The 21,942-nt window shown below is 40.2% G+C and overlaps 2 protein-coding genes across 4 annotated transcripts; both read left to right on the top strand.

Moving 5' to 3' along the window:
- Nucleotides 1-881: 881 nt before the first annotated feature.
- ice2 (interactor of little elongator complex ELL subunit 2) lies at nucleotides 882-10,935 on the top strand. Of its 2 annotated transcripts, XM_017406254.3 has the most exons (16): nucleotides 882-1,009; nucleotides 2,695-2,796; nucleotides 2,908-3,256; nucleotides 3,347-3,466; nucleotides 3,560-3,694; nucleotides 3,888-4,004; nucleotides 4,326-4,485; nucleotides 5,309-5,490; nucleotides 5,589-6,375; nucleotides 6,471-6,640; nucleotides 6,723-6,852; nucleotides 7,974-8,058; nucleotides 9,410-9,460; nucleotides 9,817-10,060; nucleotides 10,531-10,621; nucleotides 10,719-10,935. In XM_017406254.3, the coding sequence occupies exons 1-16, from the start codon at nucleotides 996-998 to the stop codon at nucleotides 10,721-10,723; spliced, it is 2,742 nt and encodes a 913-aa protein (XP_017261743.1). In that variant the 5' UTR covers nucleotides 882-995; the 3' UTR covers nucleotides 10,724-10,935. The 2 variants fall into 2 exon arrangements, with proteins under 2 accessions (XP_017261743.1, XP_017261742.1); XM_017406253.3 differs by having other exon boundaries at nucleotides 10,531-10,935.
- A 203-nt stretch (nucleotides 10,936-11,138) lies between these two features.
- Nucleotides 11,139-15,287, top strand: LOC108230218 (annexin A2-like). Of its 2 annotated transcripts, none has more exons than XM_017406256.3 (13): nucleotides 11,139-11,293; nucleotides 11,797-11,875; nucleotides 11,964-12,054; nucleotides 12,404-12,498; nucleotides 12,593-12,706; nucleotides 12,847-12,937; nucleotides 13,079-13,158; nucleotides 13,243-13,302; nucleotides 13,593-13,686; nucleotides 13,809-13,904; nucleotides 14,572-14,630; nucleotides 14,855-14,977; nucleotides 15,064-15,287. In XM_017406256.3, exons 2-13 carry the CDS (start codon nucleotides 11,828-11,830, stop codon nucleotides 15,121-15,123), a joined length of 1,011 nt encoding a protein of 336 aa, XP_017261745.1. In that variant the 5' UTR covers nucleotides 11,139-11,293; nucleotides 11,797-11,827; the 3' UTR covers nucleotides 15,124-15,287. The 2 variants fall into 2 exon arrangements, with proteins under 2 accessions (XP_017261745.1, XP_017261744.1); XM_017406255.3 differs by having other exon boundaries at nucleotides 11,143-11,293; nucleotides 11,792-11,875.
- Nucleotides 15,288-21,942: the final 6,655 nt, after the last annotated feature.

The raw sequence follows: 21,942 nt of genomic DNA, 5'->3' as shown, positions 1-21,942 counted from the left end.
TGATGTTATATAATATCAATGAAAAGGTTAAATTAGTGCAGGAAAATTACGACGAACAATAACTTCAAAACATCTAAGTCGTGTGTGTGATTTGGCCATGTGGGAAACTAATTCTTTAATTTAACCATAAGTCTGGATCTAGCTGGACATACAGAAAAGTTCCCTGAAAAATCACTCTCAGATTTAGTCTGTAATTTTTGTAACAGGTTGAACTTTTGTAGTTCTTGGCTTCAAGTGAAAATTTGTTATTTTAATGAATGACTCAACTTCCCTGCAAGGGGCATTAATATTTCATTTAAAATTTCCATGTAATACATTCCAGGTTTTGATGAAACATCGTGAACAGCGGTGTGATAAAGTTGAGGAATAATTTGCATGAATTATTATCTTTCCTTTGTAGAAGTTTCCCATCGATTGCTCCTTTTGAAATCAAAGATAATATTTTTTCAACAACTTAACTTTATTTCAAGCATGTTTGTCAGATTTTGCATAATGTCAAACTGCAAATAAAGTTGGGGTTATTTAAATCGTAGTCATGGGTTTGAGTCAGCGATCATATTAAACTAAACATAGAACAAAAAAGGATGTTTTTTGGCATTGATATAGATTTTCAGACCTGTTTCTAAAAAAAAAAACACAAAACGATAAGGGCAATCATTTTAAAATAATTAGATGAACATAGTGTGGATTACAGGGAATAATGCAGGGAGCACACAGTAAAATATCTAACCTAATAACTGACAGAAAGGCAGAAGATTTTTGAGCACATTAACTCAAAGCAGCATTGAACTAGCAATCATTGAACTGAGTTACCACTAACGTCCACGTGGGGGCAGCAGTGTACACAAGGTGATTTTAACGCTGCTATATTTTCACCAGGCGAAGAAGAACGGCTTCTGTCAAACGTTTAGCAGCCGTGAAGTTGACTGAAAAACTCATCGTTTTTCAATAACTTTAACGTTTTTATTCCTGCGGTCAACTATCCGTGAACATTAATGGAGTTAGTATGGTAAGTAGGCACAAATATCACCGCTACAAGACGCTGTCTCTGTGTTGGTTTGTTAGTTTTGTGACAGTCGAAGCAGGTTTAGCTCGGTAATAACTTCTTGTTGCTTCAATAATAATAAAAAAACGGGCAATTTGTTGCTTTTGTTCTCCTGGAATAAAGGTTGAACCTGACAGTGGTTTCATCAGCGAAATGTTCAGCTTAGTCGTCAAGGAAAAGGAAAGTTTAACACATAGGTTTATAATTTAAAACTATTTTTAATTAAAGCAGTTGTATTGACCTGTTTTATATCATTTAACCTGGCTTGTGTTTGTCAGGGTTTATTTGTTTATTTTTTATAACAACACAACCTTAATTAAAGGCTGACAGGTTAAATATTACTCGACATTGCCATTTTGTTTTTTATTTTATCACTAAAATCACCACAGCAGTTCTTTTGTTAGCATTTATTATTAAAAACTGAAGCGAAAACAAATGTATTTTATGCTAACATTGCAAACTTTAATACAACTGGTATTATCAAAACAAATGTTTGTATTTTTTTCTATCTAAAAAAGTATTTTTTTTTTACTTGTTTATTGAAGTTATATTGAGCAACAGTTCTACAAGCTTTCTGTTCACCTTTAGTTCAGCTTTTGATTTATCATTTTTCTGAATTTCATAAGATTATCTTTCTTTTTCAGCAGTCATGAAGTCATAAAAAGGCATGTGTGCAGATATTTAAAGGCTAACCCAGGTTTTGTCTGCACATAACACAGATCCAGTTAGAAAATCTACATTTATAAATTATACCACCTTATCTAGTCTATTACCATTTTATTTGTAGGTTTTACAATAAAACTTTGCAACTGGTTTCCTTTTTTTTTAGCAAAATAATAAAAAATGAGATGCATTTTGAAACCTTTATACAGTACTGTAAGTAGAACAACATTTAAAGACAAACAGAAACGTAACACAACTTTTGAATCACCAATAAGTGTTTAAAGTTTCTTGTTAAAACATCAAAACGATGCTGCGGTTCAGTTCTGATGACCATCTGCAGGATGTGATAGAAAGTCAGGACTGATCTATTATAAAAGGCCAGGACCTAAAAATGATCTGACTGATGCTGCAGATGTTCCTCAGAGACCTCGTGGAGTTTGTGCTTCAACAAGTCAAAGCTGCAGCAGCATGACCGTCTGCAGAACAGCAGGCATGTAGTTTTAAATGCTGTATCTAACATAATGCTGCGTTGTATTAGAATACCATAAAAACCCTTATAACTGAGGGGTATCATTGCTGTTGATTTGTATTTCTGTATTTCTTTAGAAATCTTACCAAAAGATGTCAGTAACGGCAATGTTTATGTATTTATTAACGCTCTATTGATTGACATCTTAGCTCAAAATTGCCACATGGAGTTATTACGTCTTGCAAGGTAACAGCTTCTAGTTAAAACTCTTGCTCTTAAGCAGACTTTAACTGAGTAGCATTACTGTGTGTTTTGGAATGCAAAAATGCAAAAACACTGATTCCTCCACGGATTACAAAATCCCACAACAGTAATGTGATGACTCTAAATAAGTTCCGCTGTCTTTCATGTGGAATCAGGTTTTAGTCTGTTCCAATAAAAGGCAAGGCCCTTTATGAGTATTTAGCTACATAAAGAGGTCTTTAATGTCCTTTACTGTTTTTCCCTTTAATCCCAGGGATGATGAGCCAGTCCCCGATGGTCCTTTCTTTACCAGAGACCTTTATGACAAATACTCACTTGCACCCCATATAAGAGATCTTTGGGCCTTTCTTCAAAGGTTGGTCTGTAAATATATATCAGAATTAAGACATGAGTTCGTTTTTTTCTGTTTCTGAGGGCTTTTGATTGTTTGACACATGTTGTTTGATATATTTTCTCTCTTCCTAAGTCCTGCAGAGAGTGTCGACATAAAACAAGACTGTGATGGGGCTGCAGAAGCCGCCGGCTCGCCGAACATAAAAGGTGCCGCGAAGTTGAAAGGCAACAGTTGCATCAGCGGTGGCAGCCAAGTGTCCTGTTGGGAGAGCTGTGATAGCGATGCTCCGTCTTCAGACGGTGAGGGCACAGAGGACCGAAAGGGAGGCGGAAAATCTAAAAAGATGCGGACTGACACCGCGGTGGATGTTCCTTATCCTGAGCCGAGGTTGCCCTTCCCCTGTATGTCCAGCCTGACCGGTCGAGAACAGAAAACACACGTTGGCTATTTGACGAGTAAAAGAGCCAGGAGTCCTCTGCAGGTACAAAACCTCCCCAAGTGTTTCCTTCCTAAGTACCTCAGTCCTGCTGAAATTTATTTGCATTCACAATGGTCTTCTCTGATATTTCAGAGTTTAAAAACACGTTTAAATAACGAAGTGACGCAGTTCACGATGTACCTGCAAGACGTCGCTAAAATGTGCGCTGACGACTACAGCGTCATACCACAGGGAGCTATGCAGTACACAGAGGTAAGGATACTGCAGGGGTTTTTCTGTGGCATCAGCTCAGAGTGGTTTATTTAAAAGAAAATAATACTCAAACATAACCCAAATATGTTTCAGGAATTCTTTAGGGTTTATTTAGAGTGGATTAAGACTCTGCCTCAGTTCTACCAAATCCATGAGATGACCAGTCTGACAGGGGGAACGTTTAATCCCGGGCTGGTGCTGACCTTCGAGAAGCAGCTGCTAATGATGGTAACGTTCTTCCAAAGTGCCGTTCTAATCAAGAAGGAGCAGGATTGTGCCTCATATTCTTTTAGTTGCACAGAAATACCATTGTCTTGTGTTGTACAAACTTTTAGCCTAAAGTTTTTTTTTGAACTGCAGAATCAGCCTTGTGGTGTTGATTAACTCTCTGTTTCCATATTTGTACCCTTCATTTCTCCAGGGCAGTGTGAGTATAACAGACCATAAGATAGTGCCTGCTGATGCGCAGCTTGCATCGGATTATCAGAGTGTTTCATCACTGAATCCTCCAGCTAAAAAAGCCAGAGACATGCATGCTGTAAGCAATTGTCTTACTTTTTTTCTTTCTTTTTTTTTTTTTTTTTTAATTGCTCCAACAAAGCAAACAGAGACATTTCGCTGCTAGAATGGGACTCATGACTGCCGTGTCTGTTGCAATACCATTTCTGCTCTTGCAGTTTTCACAGAAGACACCAGAGGGTGTCCATGCCTTGTATTTTATATCCAGAGCTAATTTTTGTTTCTTAAAGATCCCGTGTTGCGCTCATTATCGGCGAAGCCTGTTTATTTTACAACTCTTGCGTCTGTTTGATTCAGTAGCTGCTCTGTTAGGATAATTTGCTCTTGTTTTACTCTGCAGATGATCAGTGACGATGGGAATGCAGAGAAACTGTGTTCTTTTTATGAGCCTCACGTGTGCCTGAACCGTGACGCTTTGGTCAGGCTTCTGGACAACCACGGCCCTGACTTTGGCGAGCAATGGGAGCTGCCTGTTGCGGTCAAGGTGAACCCAGGGAAAGGTTGGTGTGTCGTGTTTGTAGTTACCTTAATGAAGTTAAATTTAGCTTCTAATAAATTCTTTAGAAAATTCTCTATCAAGCAAACAGAACTAAATGTTTCCACGTTATCTTGGTTAAAATTGGTGATAAATTAAAAGCTTGATTTGCATAATATACAATTTTTGCAACCTTAATTTACAAAACTGTGTTTGAATACACCAGAGGTTTAATAATAACTTCAAGTTCTTATGAGGGCAGTAATAAAAATGAAGAAAATGCAATAAAATGTGTTATTTGAAGCACAATATAGTGTGGTTTTGTTGTTGTGTGCCGTTTTATTTAGTTTGATAGATAAATATTACTGTAGTTCTTTGGAAGTTTTGTAGATTAGACTTTTTAAAGCATCAACAAAGAATGTGCTTCGGTTTACTGATGAGCAACACATTTCTTAAAAAGAGAACTTGTGTGAATTTTTAAAATTGCTTATAATTTTTATAAGTGGAGTAAAATATCTGTACTTAGCTTTTAGGTTGAAGAAATAGTTTAACATTGATGTGGCTTGTATGTAGTAATCTAGTCCAGCGGTTCCCAACCCTGGTCCTCTAGGAACACTATCCTGCACGTTTTCATTGTTTCCCTGCTTTTCAGCAGGTTCTTTCTGTCTGCAGAAGCCTGTTAATCACTCCCTCATTCAAATCAGGTGTGCCAAAGCAGGGAAACAACTAAAACATGCAGGATAGTGTTCCTCGAGGACCAGAGTTGGGAATCACTGATCAGACGCGGTGTATTGACTCATGCCTCATGGAGGTGCTGTTTGACATGAGTCCTGTATGTCTTTTTATAGGCAGCAGTAAGACGAAGACGGTGTACATCAACTCCCCCCTTCTGAAGACAGAGATGACACTTAGAGAGAGGAGTCACATCTATCATGAGGAAAGTTTGAAGCTGTCCATCATGAAGAACGGAAGTGTAAATGTCTCCCATTTGACGACAGAGCGTCCCCCGTCCGAGCAGCAGACCTCACCCGTATGCTAACGTGCAAATAGACACAACTCTTTACGTAGCATGAAGTACTTTTTTACATTAAAGCAATTATTCTTTTGTTGTTGTTGTTTCTGTATCAGGAGGGTTCCAAGAGAAAGTGTGTGTCTGCAGAAGGCAACGGCCTGGACTTTGAGGCAGACCTCACTGATTTAGAAACATTTGGAGAGACTTCTAAGATGTCCCAGACAAAGAAGATGAAGACTCAACAGGATGAAGGGGATAAAAGTAAAAAAGTTTCAAGTTCCTCAGTTGTAACGAGGTCCAGAAGTTCCGGTGAGCATCACAATGCTAACAGCAGCTCACGGGAAGATATGAACACAGAGGGTCCCGTAACAGAATCAAGTCTGCCTGGTGATGGTAAGGCCATTCCACCAAAGACAAAACAAGTGGGCTCTGACAAAGAAGAGGAAGAAGATCGAGCCTTTACTGGGGATTCTGACGATGAGAAGCTCATCATTGATGATTCTGCAGCTTCGGCCGCAACACTGACAAAACCCAATGAGCTTCAGACTACAAGATGCTCTGCAGACACCCCATGTATCTCTGCCCCTGAGTCCACCCCTGTAAATACAGACCCATCCTCCCCTCATAAGGGTACAAAGACCAGAAGACAAACCAAAACGGCAAAGTCCTCTGGGGACCAACTAGGTGACATCCTGCGCATGCAAACAGCCATGTTCAAGTCTGCCAATGACACGCCTGCTACCGCTGCTAGATCACCAAGTCGTTGTGTGGGACTCTTGCCAAGCTCTCATCCAACGTCGCTGGTTAAACCATGTGTAACCTCCTACTTGGAAAGGCACCAGAATGAGGATGGCGAGGCGTGTACTCCTCTTCGTGACTCTGCATGCTCCACAGAGCACAAAAGTTGGTGTCGGTTGATGTTTTTCGTTTCGTTTTGTAGGTTTAAGTAGTATCTTGAGGGCTTAATTAACATTGAGTGATTTACTCCTCCCATTCAGAAATACTTTCAGAAGACCTGCAGGCTTGTGCAGAGGATGAACAAGACTACGAAGCTCCAGCTGAGGGCAGCCTGCTCTACAAGCTTTACAGTCTGCAGGAGTTGTTACTCCTGATTCGCAGTTCTGTGTCTCTGACCCACACAAGAAATGTGGGCAACAGCCCGAACCAGGTGCATGCCTTCTGTTTCAACTTGTTTATTTCATCTTCCTGTTCATCAGCTTCATAATAACCCCTGTGTTCTCCCTCAACAGCATGTGCCAGTGCATGTTGTGCCTAAGCTGGAGTACCAACTTTCTTATGGAGTGGAATGTCTGACCAGCAGCGAGGCGTGCCAGCTGTGGACAGAGACGTTGCTTCACTCCAGCACAGTGTCTTACATAGGTACACAACATGTCTTATCACCAGAGGCCAAAACAGGGACACGAAAGAAGTAGCCCTTGAGTTCAAAAGTTTAAAAAATAAGTGTCGGGAAAAATATCGTCTATGAATATTTTCCTTCCTTTCCTGGGTCCAGTGGAAACCACGAGGCAAATCCTCCCACAAACCGGCAGAGTAATCACTGTGTGACTCACCGCCCTGCTGTGACTGTGTAGTGGTGAAGTTTACTTTGTTGCCATGGCTACAGCCACGTCTTCAATTACAAAGACTGGAATTTGCAGAACTAAGCTAAATGTTGATTTTTTATATTTTTTTTAGCCTTAGTTAAACTGCCCTAATTTATATTGTCATGCTGCATATTCTGTTGCTTCAGAATCAGGAAATGACCCCACCCTTTTGTGTGTGTTACATTCACTGAATTGTTGGCTTGCGTAGGTGTTGACTGGGAATGTCACATGTCCAACATGAAACAGGTTTTTGATTTTTTTTTTTCAAATGTTATATAATACACTACACTATACTAATACAAGTTACTTTCAGAGTTGACTATACACTGACACTGCAAAATGTTTACTTATGTTCTGATTCACTTTTATAACAAAAATATCCCTTCCACTGACTGACTATAGAGCTGTAAATAGTCCTGATTTATCCTAGTTTCTCAGCAATAGTACCAGAAGAACAATAGTCCGAGAGAAAACGCTGGTCTCATTTCAGCAGTTTGAAATCTTAGAAAGCATCTCCTTGGTAACAACATTACGCAACAAGAACAGAAAGCAAAGCCTTCCCTCTCTGCTCGGTGGTTTCTGGTTCATCATATGGCTTAATCATGTGGCGTTCCCCGTTCGTGTACTCATGGCTGTGGTTGTAGATTCTATAAACACTCCATAACTGAAGGATTTGTTGAAATAGGCGTGCCTCAGCAGCTAGAGGAAAGAAAAGGGGACCGAAAATCTTATTACCACCACCCACTCCAGCTTTTTCACAGTGTTGGCAAATCACCACAGATTAATTACTGTATAAGAACAGTGAACAGCATGGATTGCTGGAGCGAAGCGCTTGATGTGTATTCGCTCGTGTTGTTCTCTCAGTAAAGCTTTCACCTTCTCCCTGCGTCTCTGTAGCTCACATTAGTGCGCACACATCAAAAGTGGCTCTGCTGAGAAAGCTGCCTGACGACTGGAAGCAGAACGTCTCCTGCGGCTTCAAGTGAGTTTTGTTAGATCAAATCTGTGCAGATGATAAAACTAATCTAATCAACTCCGAAAAAAACAGTTTTGAGATTCGTGTTTTTTGTTTTGTTTTTTATACTAATTCAAAACATTTTGAAGCTAATGTTGGTGTTCAGGTTGGGTGATTTTCTGCAGAAATCGAAGTAGCATTTTCAGTGATCTGAGGAGCTCCTTGCAAACTGTTACAACTGAGGACAGTCGGTGCATAAATTCATAAACCCAACATTTCAGATCCAGTTATTTTTTTAGATTTGTTTTGAGGTAATTCACATTTAGATGACTGTAAAGTCAGGTGTGAACCCTCTCAGGACAAACTGAATATGGCTTCACTCACACCACTTTTGGACTGGGCCACTTTCATCACATTCTTTGCCCACAAACTGGCCTGAGCTGCACTGAGGGACTGCCTCCTGACTTGATGATTTCATGCAAACAGCTGAGCTTCACTTCCTGGTTTAATATATATAGATATATATATACATTTGATAAACACCACTGTTAAAATCAGGCTCAGATTTAAGACAAACTGCTATCCGAGTGAATATTTGGAAGAAATATCCCTTTAAAGCTATCCACTTCTGACTGAATCAGCCAGGATGCATGCTAGTGCCAGTGTTTGTGGACAGGGTGTGCCTCACGTCTCACACCCCCTGACCTGCTGCTGTATCGACTATGTACCAAAATGAGCTGAAAAATAAGGATGGGAATCCTTCTGTATATGGATTACTCGATGGGCCAGACTTTTTTCTTCAAATTTTGTTATAGTCGTCTTTACCAAAAAGCAATACTTACAAGTTCTCTCCCATTTTCAACTCTTGACAAAATAATCTAATGCTTTTAGAAAAAGCATGGAGACAACACGGGCCTTTTGGAACCAGTTGTTGCCTCCAGTATTTTTAAAGCAGTAAAGACTCGCTGTACTGGTCCTGTTAGTTTGGACTGGGAACTTTGACCTAATCTCTGTCTGGTAAAAAGATAAAAAGTTGTTGTTTCTTTCTTTTCTTTTCTTTTTTTAAGCTTTACGGGTAATTGTAGAAATGTTAAATTAAAAAAAAAAAAAACTCCAAGAAGCTCTGTACCTATATTGTGTCTCTTGCTTCTGAACATTTCTGTTTGTCACTTTCATGATAAAGATGACACAACTCTGTTGGGTAATTAGGCAAGAGAGCATCGACTTGCTGATCATGAGTGAATCACTGCTTGCTTCACAAGTCGCTGTCATCCTCTGGTTTTGTCATATTGGTGCTGAGATTTAGACCCCAGCCCACTGTAGAAAGTAAAGTTTTATGCTGTTTTCTTTTTATTTATTTCTTTTTTTTAATCCGCAGACCTTCCAAGTCACTGAATATTCTACACCACTTACTGAAAAAGCTAACTGGGTAAGTTGTTGATTTTAGTTTGAGTTGTTGATTAATTAGAGTTTAGTAACCACAGCCTACTTTTTCACGTAGTAAATATTTAAACCCATAGCACTTTTAACAGTTTACTCATTTTTCATTCATTCATTCGGTCTTTCAGCCTCGGGGCGAACATATGTCATAGTCTGACTTCATTTTGTAGAGTTAGGCAACCAGTCGCTCACACAATAGATTCATTCCCGTCTGCATCTTATGGTGCTGCTCACCTACATTTCTGTCATCACTTGTGCAAAGAAACAAGCAATCCCTGCAGTGCTGCAACATGTTTCTTTGCTGAGGTTTGGCCTCGGGTCTCAGCGACTTCTTTTGTTTTGTAGGCTAGAGGAAGGACGGTACCTGCTTGCGCACAAAGCTGGAGAACCGTTTGTGACCATTTTGAAAGCAGCGAATGGAAAAGTGAGTCGGGGGGCGTACGACCTGCAGCAGGTCCACAGCTCTGTTCCACAGCCCCCCGACTCCGGCCTCGTGCCTTGGATACCTGTAGATCCAGCTGTGGTCCTCCCCTTCCACCAGAAACACGGCCGGGTTCCCTGCACCTTCCCACCAAAACCTTTCCCAAAGGTGTGTATTTGATTTGGTTACCATGGGTACTGAGTTAAACAACAACAACATCAACAAAAATAAAGTGTGACAAAGCTGTACTTGTGCCAACAATGTGGGGAAAACATGGAAACATTTTGTTGATAAATGTCTTGACCCCCACACACTCACACGCTGACTTTGAGATCCTACAGTAAGTTTTAATAATAGAGTCCAGTCTCGACTGAGGTATTGTCAAAAAAGTCCTGACTTTATTAAACACGTTGAACCAGTGAACTACTCCATAACAGACAATAGAGAGGATAATATTATAAGCTGCAGCTTAGCTGTTTGCTAGACTCTAGACATTTTTTTCAAAGCCTGCTAAGATGTCAATTCATTTTAACCTTTTAACTTATGAAAACAGAAGATATAAATATACTTTTCAGACATGATGAATAATGCCTCATATGACTTAAGAAAACCCCCTTTACTGTCTTTCATCCTACCAGACAGGAAAACAGCATGCGAACAAGCCTGGAGCTGGCCAGAACAACCAGAATGCACAAGGCAACAAGAAGAAGGACAAGCGTTCAGCCAAACGTAACAAATATATGACGAAGCTCATTCAGAAGTCTGTTTAAAATCCCTCATCGGAGGATTTCATTTCCTGTAATTCCCATTTCATTTCATCGCTTAGGTTAGGCAAAACAGCTGGACCTGTGTTGCTACAACAAAGAAAGGAAAGGATACGACTGATAAACAGTTACATACCGGATCAACAATGTGTGCTTCGAATGTAGTATTACCGTGGCATTTTCACAGTGTAAAACATGTTCTTTATTTTTATATTTTTGTATATTTTGTTTGAAAACTGTTTTGTAAAACCGCAACAAAAATAAACTCATCAGCGTTCACACCGTGTGGAATTCCGAACGATTATCTTGAAAGCAGGAAGGCTGGCAGAGTTAGAACTGAAGTTTGCGTTGGAGATAAGACGACGCCTTCGGAAACCTCCTGGAGGCGCAGAGCTGTCGGCCACTTTGACTCTGTGTGAGAAAACGTTGCAGAGGTTTCAAACTTTGAGCTGCCTGGCCCGAACTCTCAGAGGAACAGGGTGGAGTCGTGACTCCACAGCGAGGGGAGGGGAGATCTGAGTCCTGGGCGGTGAAAAGCAGGAGTCTTATTTGTGGGACAAAAGTTCAGCTTCCACACCCATACCACTTCAACATCACAGGGATCAATCTCTGCATCCTATTCTTGTCTTCAACTAGGGTAAGTAGCACTGATAAAGTTAACTGCATGTCAAATTTCAGAATAACTTAACACAGACTAAACATTTAAGGAATTTTCCATCTTGTAATGAATGGCGCATGACTTGTTTCCGCAAGTTTTTCCTTTTTAGCTGGAAGTATTTAGTCCTTGAACTCAGATTAGCTTCATGAGACAGTTTCCCACGTGCATGTGAATGTGCTCTTTGTTCACACCAGAAGCAGTCTTTCCAGGGAGTGGTCTCTGTGGCCCTCCTGTAATAGAGGTGTCGGAGGGAACAGGGATTAGCCAAACATATTATCACTGGAAACTTCTCCTAATCTGAAGACTGTAATGCTGCCAAAGCAAAGAGAACGCTGACAAAAGTCATTTTTTGTGACTGATTTACATTGATATTATTATTGTTCCACCTCTGATGAGAAGAGACTGCTCATTAATTGCTAGTTAAAAAGATTTTTTTTATCTTAAAGTATAAATAAATATGCATTTTTCTTGATTGAGGTCAGTGAGGGGATTCCAGAAAGGTTGCAGTTCAAGATGGCTCTTGTGTCGGAGTTCCTGGGACAGCTGTCTCTCAATATTGGGGTAATGTCAAACTTTATAACTATTACTGATATACACAGTGTTGACTGTTGAATACTTCAATCTCACACTGATTTGCTTTGAATTGCAGACCGAATCCAAGTACCCCACGGTGGTACCCGCCTTGGACTTTGACCCAGACCGAGACGCCAGCAGAATAGAGACTGCCATCAAAACCAAAGGCAAGATACAGTCGTGTGTGTTTTTTTTTGCTACAGATGAATAGCTGGTAAATGTGAGTCAGCCTCATTTTTAGAAAAAAAAACTGTTTTGGTCACAATGGAAACTCCCTCGTGTCTGTGCCTCACTGGATCTGAATCAGAGGTTTGGCAGCCAATCATTTTGTTGCATAAAAAACAGAAATTATACAATTGAGAATGGAACGTTAAATTTTAAGAAGGTTATGTAAATTACCCAGTTGTATAAAAACTCTTTTCCCCCTTTTATAAAAATAAAACTGTCCAATATCATCCAGATATTAGGAAACCTTTGCATCGTGATTTTCTTATAAGTGTTGTGTCTTTGTCTCAGGAGTGGACGAGCAGACCATCATTGACATCCTAACTAAGAGGACCTACTCTCAAAGGAGAGAAATCGCTTTTGCATATGAAAAGAGGGCGAAGAAGGTACATAGGAAATCCAAAACTTTTTAAATATCTTGAATGTGTTTTTTTCGAATCACATGTGAAGTTTAAACCAGTTTTGCTGTTACATTTGTAGGACATGATCACAGCTCTGAAGGGAGCGTTGTCTGGCTCACTGGAAGCAGTCATCCTCGGACTGATGAAGAGCCCTGTTCAGTACGACGCCTCAGTCATCAGAGGATCCATCCAGGTAAAGGACCGAGATTTCCTCTATGGATCTGGTTGAAGATTAACACTGCCCCCTAGTGGAATAATATAATAATAGTTTGTTTTTCTCCAAAAAGTTTGAATTGAGTTGGTGGAAATCGGTAAGATTTCTGTTTCTTTCAGGGTTTAGGAACAGATGAAGACACTTTGATTGAGCTTTTGTGCTCCCGCAGCAACACCGAGCTGATGGAAATTAAGTCAGTCTACAAAGAGTGTAAGTTCATCCGCTTTTATGACGGGTTAGAAATACTGCACTCTGTTATGGGGCATTTTTATAACCAATAATTAGGCAGGGATGTTTAGACGTAGAGACAGGTTTGTGCCATATTTAAACAATGAATTTATATCTTCACAGTGTTCAAGAAAGACCTGGAGAAAGACGTGGCTGGTGATACCTCCGGAAACTTTGCCAAGCTGCTTTTGGCTCTCGTGCAGGTGAGGTATACAACGTCCATATTTATTTCTTACATGACAAAAGGCAGCGCAGCCTCGTAGTAATCCTGTATAATTTCTACACAGACCAAGAGAGCTGAACCTTCGGCCATAGTAGACTTTGAGAAAATTGATTCAGATGCCAGAGTAAGTCGCCCTTCTTACTTTCTTCTTTTGATTTATTGAAGGTAAAAACTGTCCACCTTTTGTTCTAAATCTGATACTGTAATGAGCCTTAGGCCCCCTTGCCACGAACAAACCCTTTTCAAAGAGACAAATGCAAAACAATAATTTCCTGTTGTGTTTGTTTATACCAGCAAGGTAAATCTGCTAAATCCTTGTAATAAGATATTTGCTGGGTGTTAAATTGTCCATTCAGAAAATGCCACTGTCAGCCAGAAGCAGGGTAGAAATGTTGTTTCTTTGATTGTACTCAGGCTCTTTATGAAGCTGGAGTGAAGAGAAAAGGAACCGACGTGAACACCTGGATCTCCATTATGTCTGAGAGAAGTGTCCCCCACCTGCGAAAAGGTAGTTTTTTTTATTTTTATTTTATCTATAGATACATAAAAAAAGATTTTTGATTCTGTTATAACAAAACGTGAGGAGTTTAAAAAAAAAAAATCATTGTTAAACTTTTTTTTTTTTCTCAGTGTTTGAGAGGTACAGGAGTTACAGCCCCTACGACATGCAGGAGAGCATTGTGAAGGAAGTTAAAGGAGACTTGCAAAATGCCTTCCTGGTGCTAGGTAAGATTATCTTTAACCGAATCCAGTGCATTAGTACTTTACAAACAATTGTGACCTTAAAGCAACAATGACACCAGTTTCAGTTTCTTAAAATACCCTCAAAACTAGACCTGCAGGTATTTATGGTAGGAATCTAAGCCTCCTGATATACAAGTTTCCCACCCTCTGACTCAGCCAGCCAGGAAAAAACCAAGAAAACGCATCACTGTCTAAAATTTAGCAAACGCACAATGTTGAGATTTATTTGTGCTTTATTCTCCTCAGTTTTGTTTGGCTTTGGCTGTTTACGAGCTATAAGTTGAAGGTTTTAGCTCCCCTGGTGGTCTACATTCACTGTGTGTTGCACAGGGGCTTCTGGCTTATGTTATAAAGAAGTGGCTCAAATTCTAAGCTGATAGAACTCACTGTATTGTAGAGGAAAGTCGTTAAAACTCAACATAGCTGAGGGGTTTGTATTACCCTTAATGTTCAAAAATTCGTCTAAAATCTATTGTGTTATATTCCTCTCAGTTCAGTCTTTTGGGAAAAAACAAAACATTAATACTATTACATCAAAATATAATATATTGCAGTATGCAAACAGTTTAACCAATCTAGACAAAAACTGAAAGGATTTACAAGTTACTGTATGTAAGATGCGGTACTGAGGATTTATTCTGTTTTCCAGTTCGGTGCATTGAAAACAAGCAGCAGTACTTTGCCACACGACTACAAGAAGCCATGAAGGTACTGCAGCTGCACCGCTCTTCTTCTCCTTCTTGTTGTAAATTTGTCTATTTTAGGGCAGGCGTTAAGAAGTACTTTCACTTGTTAAAGTAAAACTTTTGCTGCAGGAAGCGAAAGACTTTTAAAGTTAGCAGAAGTTACGTTGCAAGAGTCTTGCATCAGCCGCCGCAGTTCAGTATAAAGCGTGCGCAACTTTAAGTGCTGACTTGTTCCCGTCTGCTCAGGGTAAAGGAGCCAAGGAGAAGATGTTGACCCGGGTTATCGTGTCCCGCTGCGAGGTGGACCTGAAGAAGATCTGCGCCGAATTCAAGGCCAACTCTGGACAGTCCCTGCAGCAGGCTATCACAGTAAGCAGCTTGTTTCTGATTTACAGTAAAACCTGTTCTGTCATGTTCAATCATCTATCCCCTCATCTGCTCCTTTCGGTCTGCAGGAGCATACCAAGGGAGACTACCAGAAGGCCCTGCTCAGCATCTGTGGACCAGAGCAATAAAAACAAATAAATAAATAGTCACAGATATTATTTTCAGTAACTGGACGTTTGTACTGGAAATGTGGGTCCATGAAAATCCCCCTGGAACAATTTGATGCGACAAAAACTTTACTGAAGTACAACATTGAAGGACAAAAGTTCATCTCTTTTTTTTTTTTTTTTTTTACAAAAAAAGTCTGTATTAAGTTTTGTTTATCAGATCAAAACATGAATAAAATTTCTTTGAGTGCTTTACTTCCTGCTTCTTTCTTCTCCCAAAGCACGTTCTCAAGTGTTGTTTTTGTTTCTAACCACCAGAGGGAGATAAAGTTTTATAAAAAGCAACATTTTAGTCTCAGATCCTCACCCTACCTGATTGCTACTGAAGACATGCAGATTTGAACATTTTAAGTACTCCAAATGAAACATGTTTACATTACTCCCTTTCATCTTAATATTCAATACATGAAAAATAAATCAAATTTAATAAAACAGCTGTTGGACAACATTTTGTTTGCTCAGTGAATTCAATCTTGGCACTAAGTAACAATTATTCGGCTGGCTGTGTTTAAATTTAAATTATCATTTGCGCATGTAAAAATAATTAAAAACAAGGGTGTCTGAAAGACAAACAATGATTGAGTACTGGCCTCTATTTCCATTAAATGCAAGTCTGTGAAGATGATTTAATCATTAGTGTGTTTTTCTGTGTTTGTTTGGTGCTAATATTTTAATTAAAAATGTTAATTTTACCTCCGGCAAAGACGATTTGCATACCACTAAACAAGTGTCTATACAACGTGTTTCTGCTGTTTAGTTTGGGGTCTCTCAGGATAAAATAACCACACTGTTGTCAAGGCATTTCCACTGAAGTATAAGGGGGAAAAATAACCCCAAAAGGGAGAATCAGAACTGCTGAACACAGTGATGAGGAAAGGACGGGAGGAAATGTGCAATCATTTATTCTAAGTAAGTGGTCTGCTGCTGATTTGTTGTATTATTGTGAAAGAAATTGCTTGTTTCTGTCTAATATTTTCAAGAGAGAACTGGCTTCAAACTTTAACAAGGCCTTGGATTTATGACCGTTTTGTAATAATATTGATGAGAACATTAGCCCTTTGTGATGGTTTGTGTTTATAGGCAATAAAGGCATAAAATATGGTGTAAAGTAAGATAAAACAGTATTTTGTGAAGCAGGAAGAGGGAGATTTATGCGTGCATATTGTGACAGATTAATTTCTGTGTCATAAAGAGAAAAGTACCTCCATATTTTTTCTCCTTTTTTTTTTTATATGGATGTACAACATGCTGTTTTGTTCAAGGCCAGCCCGTAGGGACCTCCGGCAAACCCAAGGGGAACTCTCTCCTCAATTGAAACGATGCAATTTACTGTCCCAAACAGCAGCACTTCATCATTCAGAAGACTTTAACCCCATGAATGTCAAACACGGAGCATGCTGAGGAGGAGACGGACTACCTCACATTACCATAGCCTCCACAGCCACATGATAGGCACTTTGAAGTCTAAAAAGCTAAACTATACAATTGTCTAATAACATCTGAACGAGAGAAAAACGATTGAATTCTCTTTATTCATAAAAAGTCTACATTGAGTTGTGTTTCAGAAATATTTTGTCCAGAAATTGACCAAAATTCCTGCCTTTCTAGCAGCTGTATTTTTAGTCTCTTTAAAGGTGGAAGGAATCCTTTTCTTCCTTTTTCAAATACTTTTCCCAGTGAAAGTGAATTTGTATAAAATCCCTGCCACCTCACCCTTACCTCAGAGGAGAAAAAAAAAAAAACGGCCGAGGCTGTGCTTTAGGCTTGCAGTGGCATTAAACTTTCACAGTACAGCTGTAGAGCTGCTGTTGCCCCGCCAGACATACCAACTGCATATTGGGAAGGTATTAGTTTGTGCTTTTCATTAATTCATTGCACCGAAGAGAACTTGCAACACAGAGAACCATCAGCTTCAACATTTCCTGTCACCATATTTTCTCCTTGACACGTCTGAACCCAGCTCTGATTTTTTTTTTCTAATGCATCGCACCAAAGGGTGTTTAATTATAGACTAGAGGGCCACCAGGGTCTGCTTTTAATTGTGTGCATCTCTGTGTATGTGTGTGTGTTTGCCTGCAGCTCTATAGGTCGCAGGCATACTCTAAATGAGAACTCCTACAGGCTAAGCTGGAAGACCCGCTCCCTGAACGCATCTACAGAGCCTGAGAGAGCTGGAGTTTGATTAATATTTTCTTAATTATCATTATTTAATTCAGCAAAACCACAGCTTCTTCGGTGAAAAGTGTGGCCTTTGTCTCTGTGATGCAGAATATCCTGGCTCATTAAGGGGCACGGAGAGATCCTGTATATGGTAAATAAGAGGCTGCGTCTTATGCCGCCGCCCCAGGGAGAGTTGGCACCACACTGAAGGACATCTCCTTCTGAAGAGCGGCGCTCTTGCTGATGTTTCTCCTCTCACGCTGCAGAGCCGGATCCTTTCGCCTCTGGCGTCGTCAGGCCCGCTTCCTTTCATGAGGCGCGAGCTGAGACAACGGTGCAGGCGGATCATCACACCATCAGGCTGTCTCCTTTGTACAGCAGACTGGTGATTGAAACAACATGAGAGAGCAGAATAAGGCCTGTCTTCCTCTTGGGTTTCGGCTGCAGTCAGTCCATCTAAAGACAAAAAAAAAAAAAAAAGACATTGAGAAGTTTATAAAAGAGCTTTGTGTACAAGCAGTCTTTGAAGAGTTCGCTTCTGTCATCTTGAAATGCAGAGAGGATTCTCAACAAGGTTACACTTCTTTGGGCACTGCTTTAGTTCAGCCTGTTTAATCCACTTAAGGTGCGGCTTGCACCTGAGCAAAATCATGTTTTCTTATCAATTGTGCATTAAATCAATGGTGGCCTTTACTTGGCCCGTTCTAGTTTAACAAAAAAAGCATGCCTGGAGACATAACCAGACTTTCATGTTCTGTAGTTCATCAGATCAGCAGCGTTTGATGCACGAAGCTGGGCAGGATGCTGAGTTTTTGCTTTACTTCGCTTTTTTATTGCTTTGTGATGAAAAGATGTGGCTGCTCGGCCTAAAGAGGCTGTATATCTTGATCTCTTCGTATATCTATGTGTTCTTTTCTTCACTTGGCCCACTGAGACGTCCCTCATCCCCCTGCGTCTGTCCTGCCACTTCTCGGCCTGCAAAAATTAGGAGTTTGATCAACTCCTACAAGCTGTCTGTGTTATTTAATTCTGTAACAGCATCCATATGCAAACATTACGCGTGGGATCTTATTTTCAGACGGACTGTCTGTGGCCTTAAACCAGATTACGGGGATTATAATTTTCTGTGAAGAGGTTGTAATGATCTGGCCCAGGCTTCATCGTCTCCTCTTGTTGTTTGCACATGCCACTGGATCAGTTTGGGTACTCTGCAGCAATAATATACCAGGAACTGCAAAGGATGGGAGGGGTAGGAGGGCAGTCCTTATCAGTGTGGCATATTAATGCTTATTTACACCATGGCTAATAAGATGTGTGCTCTGCAGCGTGGTGAGACAGAATGATGGTGGGTAATTAAGCTGCTTTGCTTTAGATTCATCCATTATCCATACTCGAACCTGCATACATAATGTAATAATGTAAAATAAGGCCAGTCGCAGAAGTAGATGAGGTGACCAGTCGGAGGTGTTCGGTGTAAATCACCGGAGACAAAACGTATCTAGATCAGAGTGATAAATTTGAGAATTGTCAAACAGCTATTCAGTGGCGAGTGAGCTATGACCCTTTACATAACGCGGGTTTTGCAGGAAGACAAACACACTGACAAGACTAATTTGTGTTTCAGTGTTTAGCTTCCACCTCCTGCTGGAGGTTTGGAATCGACGTTCTCTAATCCGTGTTGTCATGAAGTTTAATCCCATCCACTCGAAGCACGGCCTGTCTTCAAAATCCTTGTCAGACCGGCCACTGGACTGCACACGCGAGCACACACACCCACACACACACACACACTGCCCCACCTTCATGCAAGAGATTGAAATCAGCCAGGCAGACACTCAAGCATGAACCAAATGTCAGCGACAAGCCACAGGGACAGAAGAGGAGCCCATGTTAATTATTACAGAGAGAAATCACACTATTTCTACTGCAAGACATGCCATCCGGGATATCTGTGGATCATGAAGTCATTTTCTCTTTTTCCCCGCGGGGATGCCAAGAGGAGACACAATTTCAATGAGTAGGTCTATAAAAGTAGTGATTAACTTTGTTATTGATGTCTTTTTTTTTTTTTTTTTTTGCTGCAAAGTTTTGTCTTTATCACATTATCAAACTGCACCATGCGTGTCCTGAAGTGATTCTTAATGATACGCAGAAATTGGAGTAAATCCACTGAAAGATCAGGAAGTCAGAGAAAACCCGCCTTTCCTTTTGTTCTCCTGCTCAATGTCACAGAATTACAGAAATTGTTTGAAGCCCGACTGTGAAGCTTTTCCCCTCGTCTGATGGGAGAAATGCAAAGTTTTTGGAAAGGTGTCGACAAATTTCTTTTCCCTCTTCCCACCTGCTCTCTCTCTCTCTGCAGCCTTTTTACTTTTTCTGACAACATGCTTCCCCATGTGACACTTCACCTTTGGAGATTTCCCGTTCTTTCTGATCATTCCTTGTTTGGTTCATGTTAATTAACCCTGGGGGCGCAGGAGAGAGTTACAGGCTTTGAAAGCACAAGAAAAAAAAAAACATCTTTTTTTTTTCCATATTGTGATTTATTTTTGTTTCTATGTAAAAGGCAGTGAGGATACTGAGTGACGTGGGTGTTGGAACGGTTGGAAAGCGGTTTGTTTTGGTGGTTTGTGTCCCTGTCATCAGTTGCTCTTCTTCTTGTCAGGAACTTGGCCCGGGAAAACTGACCTCCCTCAGGTGGTCATGGAAATGGAAATCAGTTCAAAAATAGAACACAAGATGGTTTTCATAGCCTTCAGCTTCCCCCCGCCAAATAAAAGAAAAAAGCGAGGGAAGGATTTTTTTTTTTTCTTTTGCCTGTTTCTTTTTATTCTTTTTTGGCTCCTGGCACAAATGGGCTTTTCTTCACTTGTGGAAAAGCACATTTCTTGGTGAAAAGTGCCACCGGTGGCAGGGAAAGCAGCACTGCCTGAGCCCAAAGAATATGCTGCGCATGTGAAAAGATTTTCTTAACCATTTCGCCGCTCGGATCTGAGCTAATGTGGTTAGCAAGTGCTCACACTGTAAGAGGAGAAGCTCAGGCATTCATCTGTCTGCCACCAACTGTAGGTACAACTAAAAATACACGACCCTCTACAGTCTGGTGACATACATTACATCGACTCTGTCATCTCAAACTTCCAAAGGCTTCTGATTCTGCCTCTCGAAAGCGACCTCGTCTGAAAAACAGCAAATCCACCTCTCGCAACGAGAGAAAAATTCATGAGGATGAGCTGCAGCACAACCAGAGGCTTTATTCTCCAGGTTTTCGGGGCAAATCGGTTTCTGTGCTTCTATCTGACGCTTGTCTAAAGCACATAAAGACAAAGACAGGAAGTATGATTAGCCATGGAGAATAAGAAGTGCAGCGTTCCCTCCAGGATAAGTCTCGGGGTGGGACTGATCAAAGCTACGCCCAGAGACAGACTGAAGCAGCACTTTTTCAGTGGCCATCTCTGCTGTAAGACAGGAGGAACAGAGGGTTCGTCTATGCATACCTCCATTTCAACATCTTTGCAGAAAAGTTGGTATTTATCTTCAACAAGAAAAAAATAGATGCAACAATGAACTTTTTATTGTAAAACTGTAAACTGTAACTGTGAATATGGTTGGCCTTTAAAAAAGATGTTGGGATTAATTTGTATTAATAAAACTCTTATTCCATTTAATTCCTTAACAAATTACCTGTAATATAGCCGTATTTTGAGGATTTTTTTAAATTACTGCCTTGTAACTGCATGTGTCTGTGTGCATGCCTATCTGTTAGCAAAATATCTCGTGAATTACTGGACGGATTTTAACAAAATTCTCAGAAAGTAATCATTGGACATGTGTTTACAACTAATTACCTTTTGGAGTTATCCCAGTTCAAGATACCCATTCAAGCTTGTTGATCTTAACAAACACAAAGATGGTTCTAACTCTGTCAATTCTACACATATTGAGCTAAACTTTGGTGTGGTAGTAGCTGGGAGTTATCCCCAACACGCCATTTAAGTGCTGCTCATTGGGTCAGATCTCAGTTTATAACCTTGAAATTAACTGTTGGAGTTGACTCGTTTTGTCTGTTAGCAAAATATCTCATGAACCACTGGACAGATTTCAATTTAACTGACCAAACAGTCTATAACATTGTCATTTTTTAAGAAAAGATCATCTTTGTTTTAAACGCTGGCATGAAAGGTAAGCAGGTGATATACATTCCCTCAGTGAATACTTGGCCTTTATTTTATATTGTGTTTAGTATTTGACGTTACAACGCTACCTTGAAGAGTTTGATTCAGACTCATAAACGTTGCATATTCCAACTTCACAGACTGCATTGCTTTTCACGAGAGCTTGTCTTTCTTAAGGAGAAAGGTGTAGCCAAGTGTCCTGAGGGTTTGCGACTGGAACTGGAAGCTGATGATGGACGCAGTGTGATGAGATGCCTTCATTATTTTTGGTTTTAAGCAGAGCAGGTCTCTGAGAGACGGTTATATCAAAGGCTCGGCTTTGACGTGTGGCCCTCAAACACTTAGAGCTGTTGCAATGACAGGCGCCTGCTGCTTTTGGTTTTATTGTTTTGCTTTTTTTTCTGCTTAAACTATAGCTCCATGATCAGCATCAATATTTGACTTT

The sequence above is a fragment of the Kryptolebias marmoratus genome, linkage group LG11 (genome assembly GCF_001649575.2).
Source record: "Kryptolebias marmoratus isolate JLee-2015 linkage group LG11, ASM164957v2, whole genome shotgun sequence".
Taxonomy (NCBI): Eukaryota; Metazoa; Chordata; class Actinopteri; order Cyprinodontiformes; family Rivulidae; genus Kryptolebias; species Kryptolebias marmoratus.
The sequence above is the reverse complement of the archived record's forward strand: the minus strand, read 5'-3'. Positions and strand labels throughout refer to the sequence as shown.

What these genes read in the sequence shown, in the direction of transcription:
- ice2 (XM_017406253.3), top strand. An exon ending in AACGTCTCCTGCGGCTTCAA is followed by an intron (nt 8,059 to 9,409) that starts GTGAGTTTTGTT and finishes TTTAATCCGCAG; the next exon opens with ACCTTCCAAGTCACTGAATA. An exon ending in CACCAAAACCTTTCCCAAAG is followed by an intron (nt 10,061 to 10,530) that starts GTGTGTATTTGA and finishes TCATCCTACCAG; the next exon opens with ACAGGAAAACAGCATGCGAA.
- LOC108230218 (XM_017406256.3), top strand. Translation starts at nt 11,828, where the DNA reads ATGGCTCTTGTGTCGGAGTTCCTGGGACAGCTGTCTCTCAATATTGGG. An exon ending in ATGAAAAGAGGGCGAAGAAG is followed by an intron (nt 12,499 to 12,592) that starts GTACATAGGAAA and finishes TTACATTTGTAG; the next exon opens with GACATGATCACAGCTCTGAA. An exon ending in AAATTGATTCAGATGCCAGA is followed by an intron (nt 13,303 to 13,592) that starts GTAAGTCGCCCT and finishes GATTGTACTCAG; the next exon opens with GCTCTTTATGAAGCTGGAGT.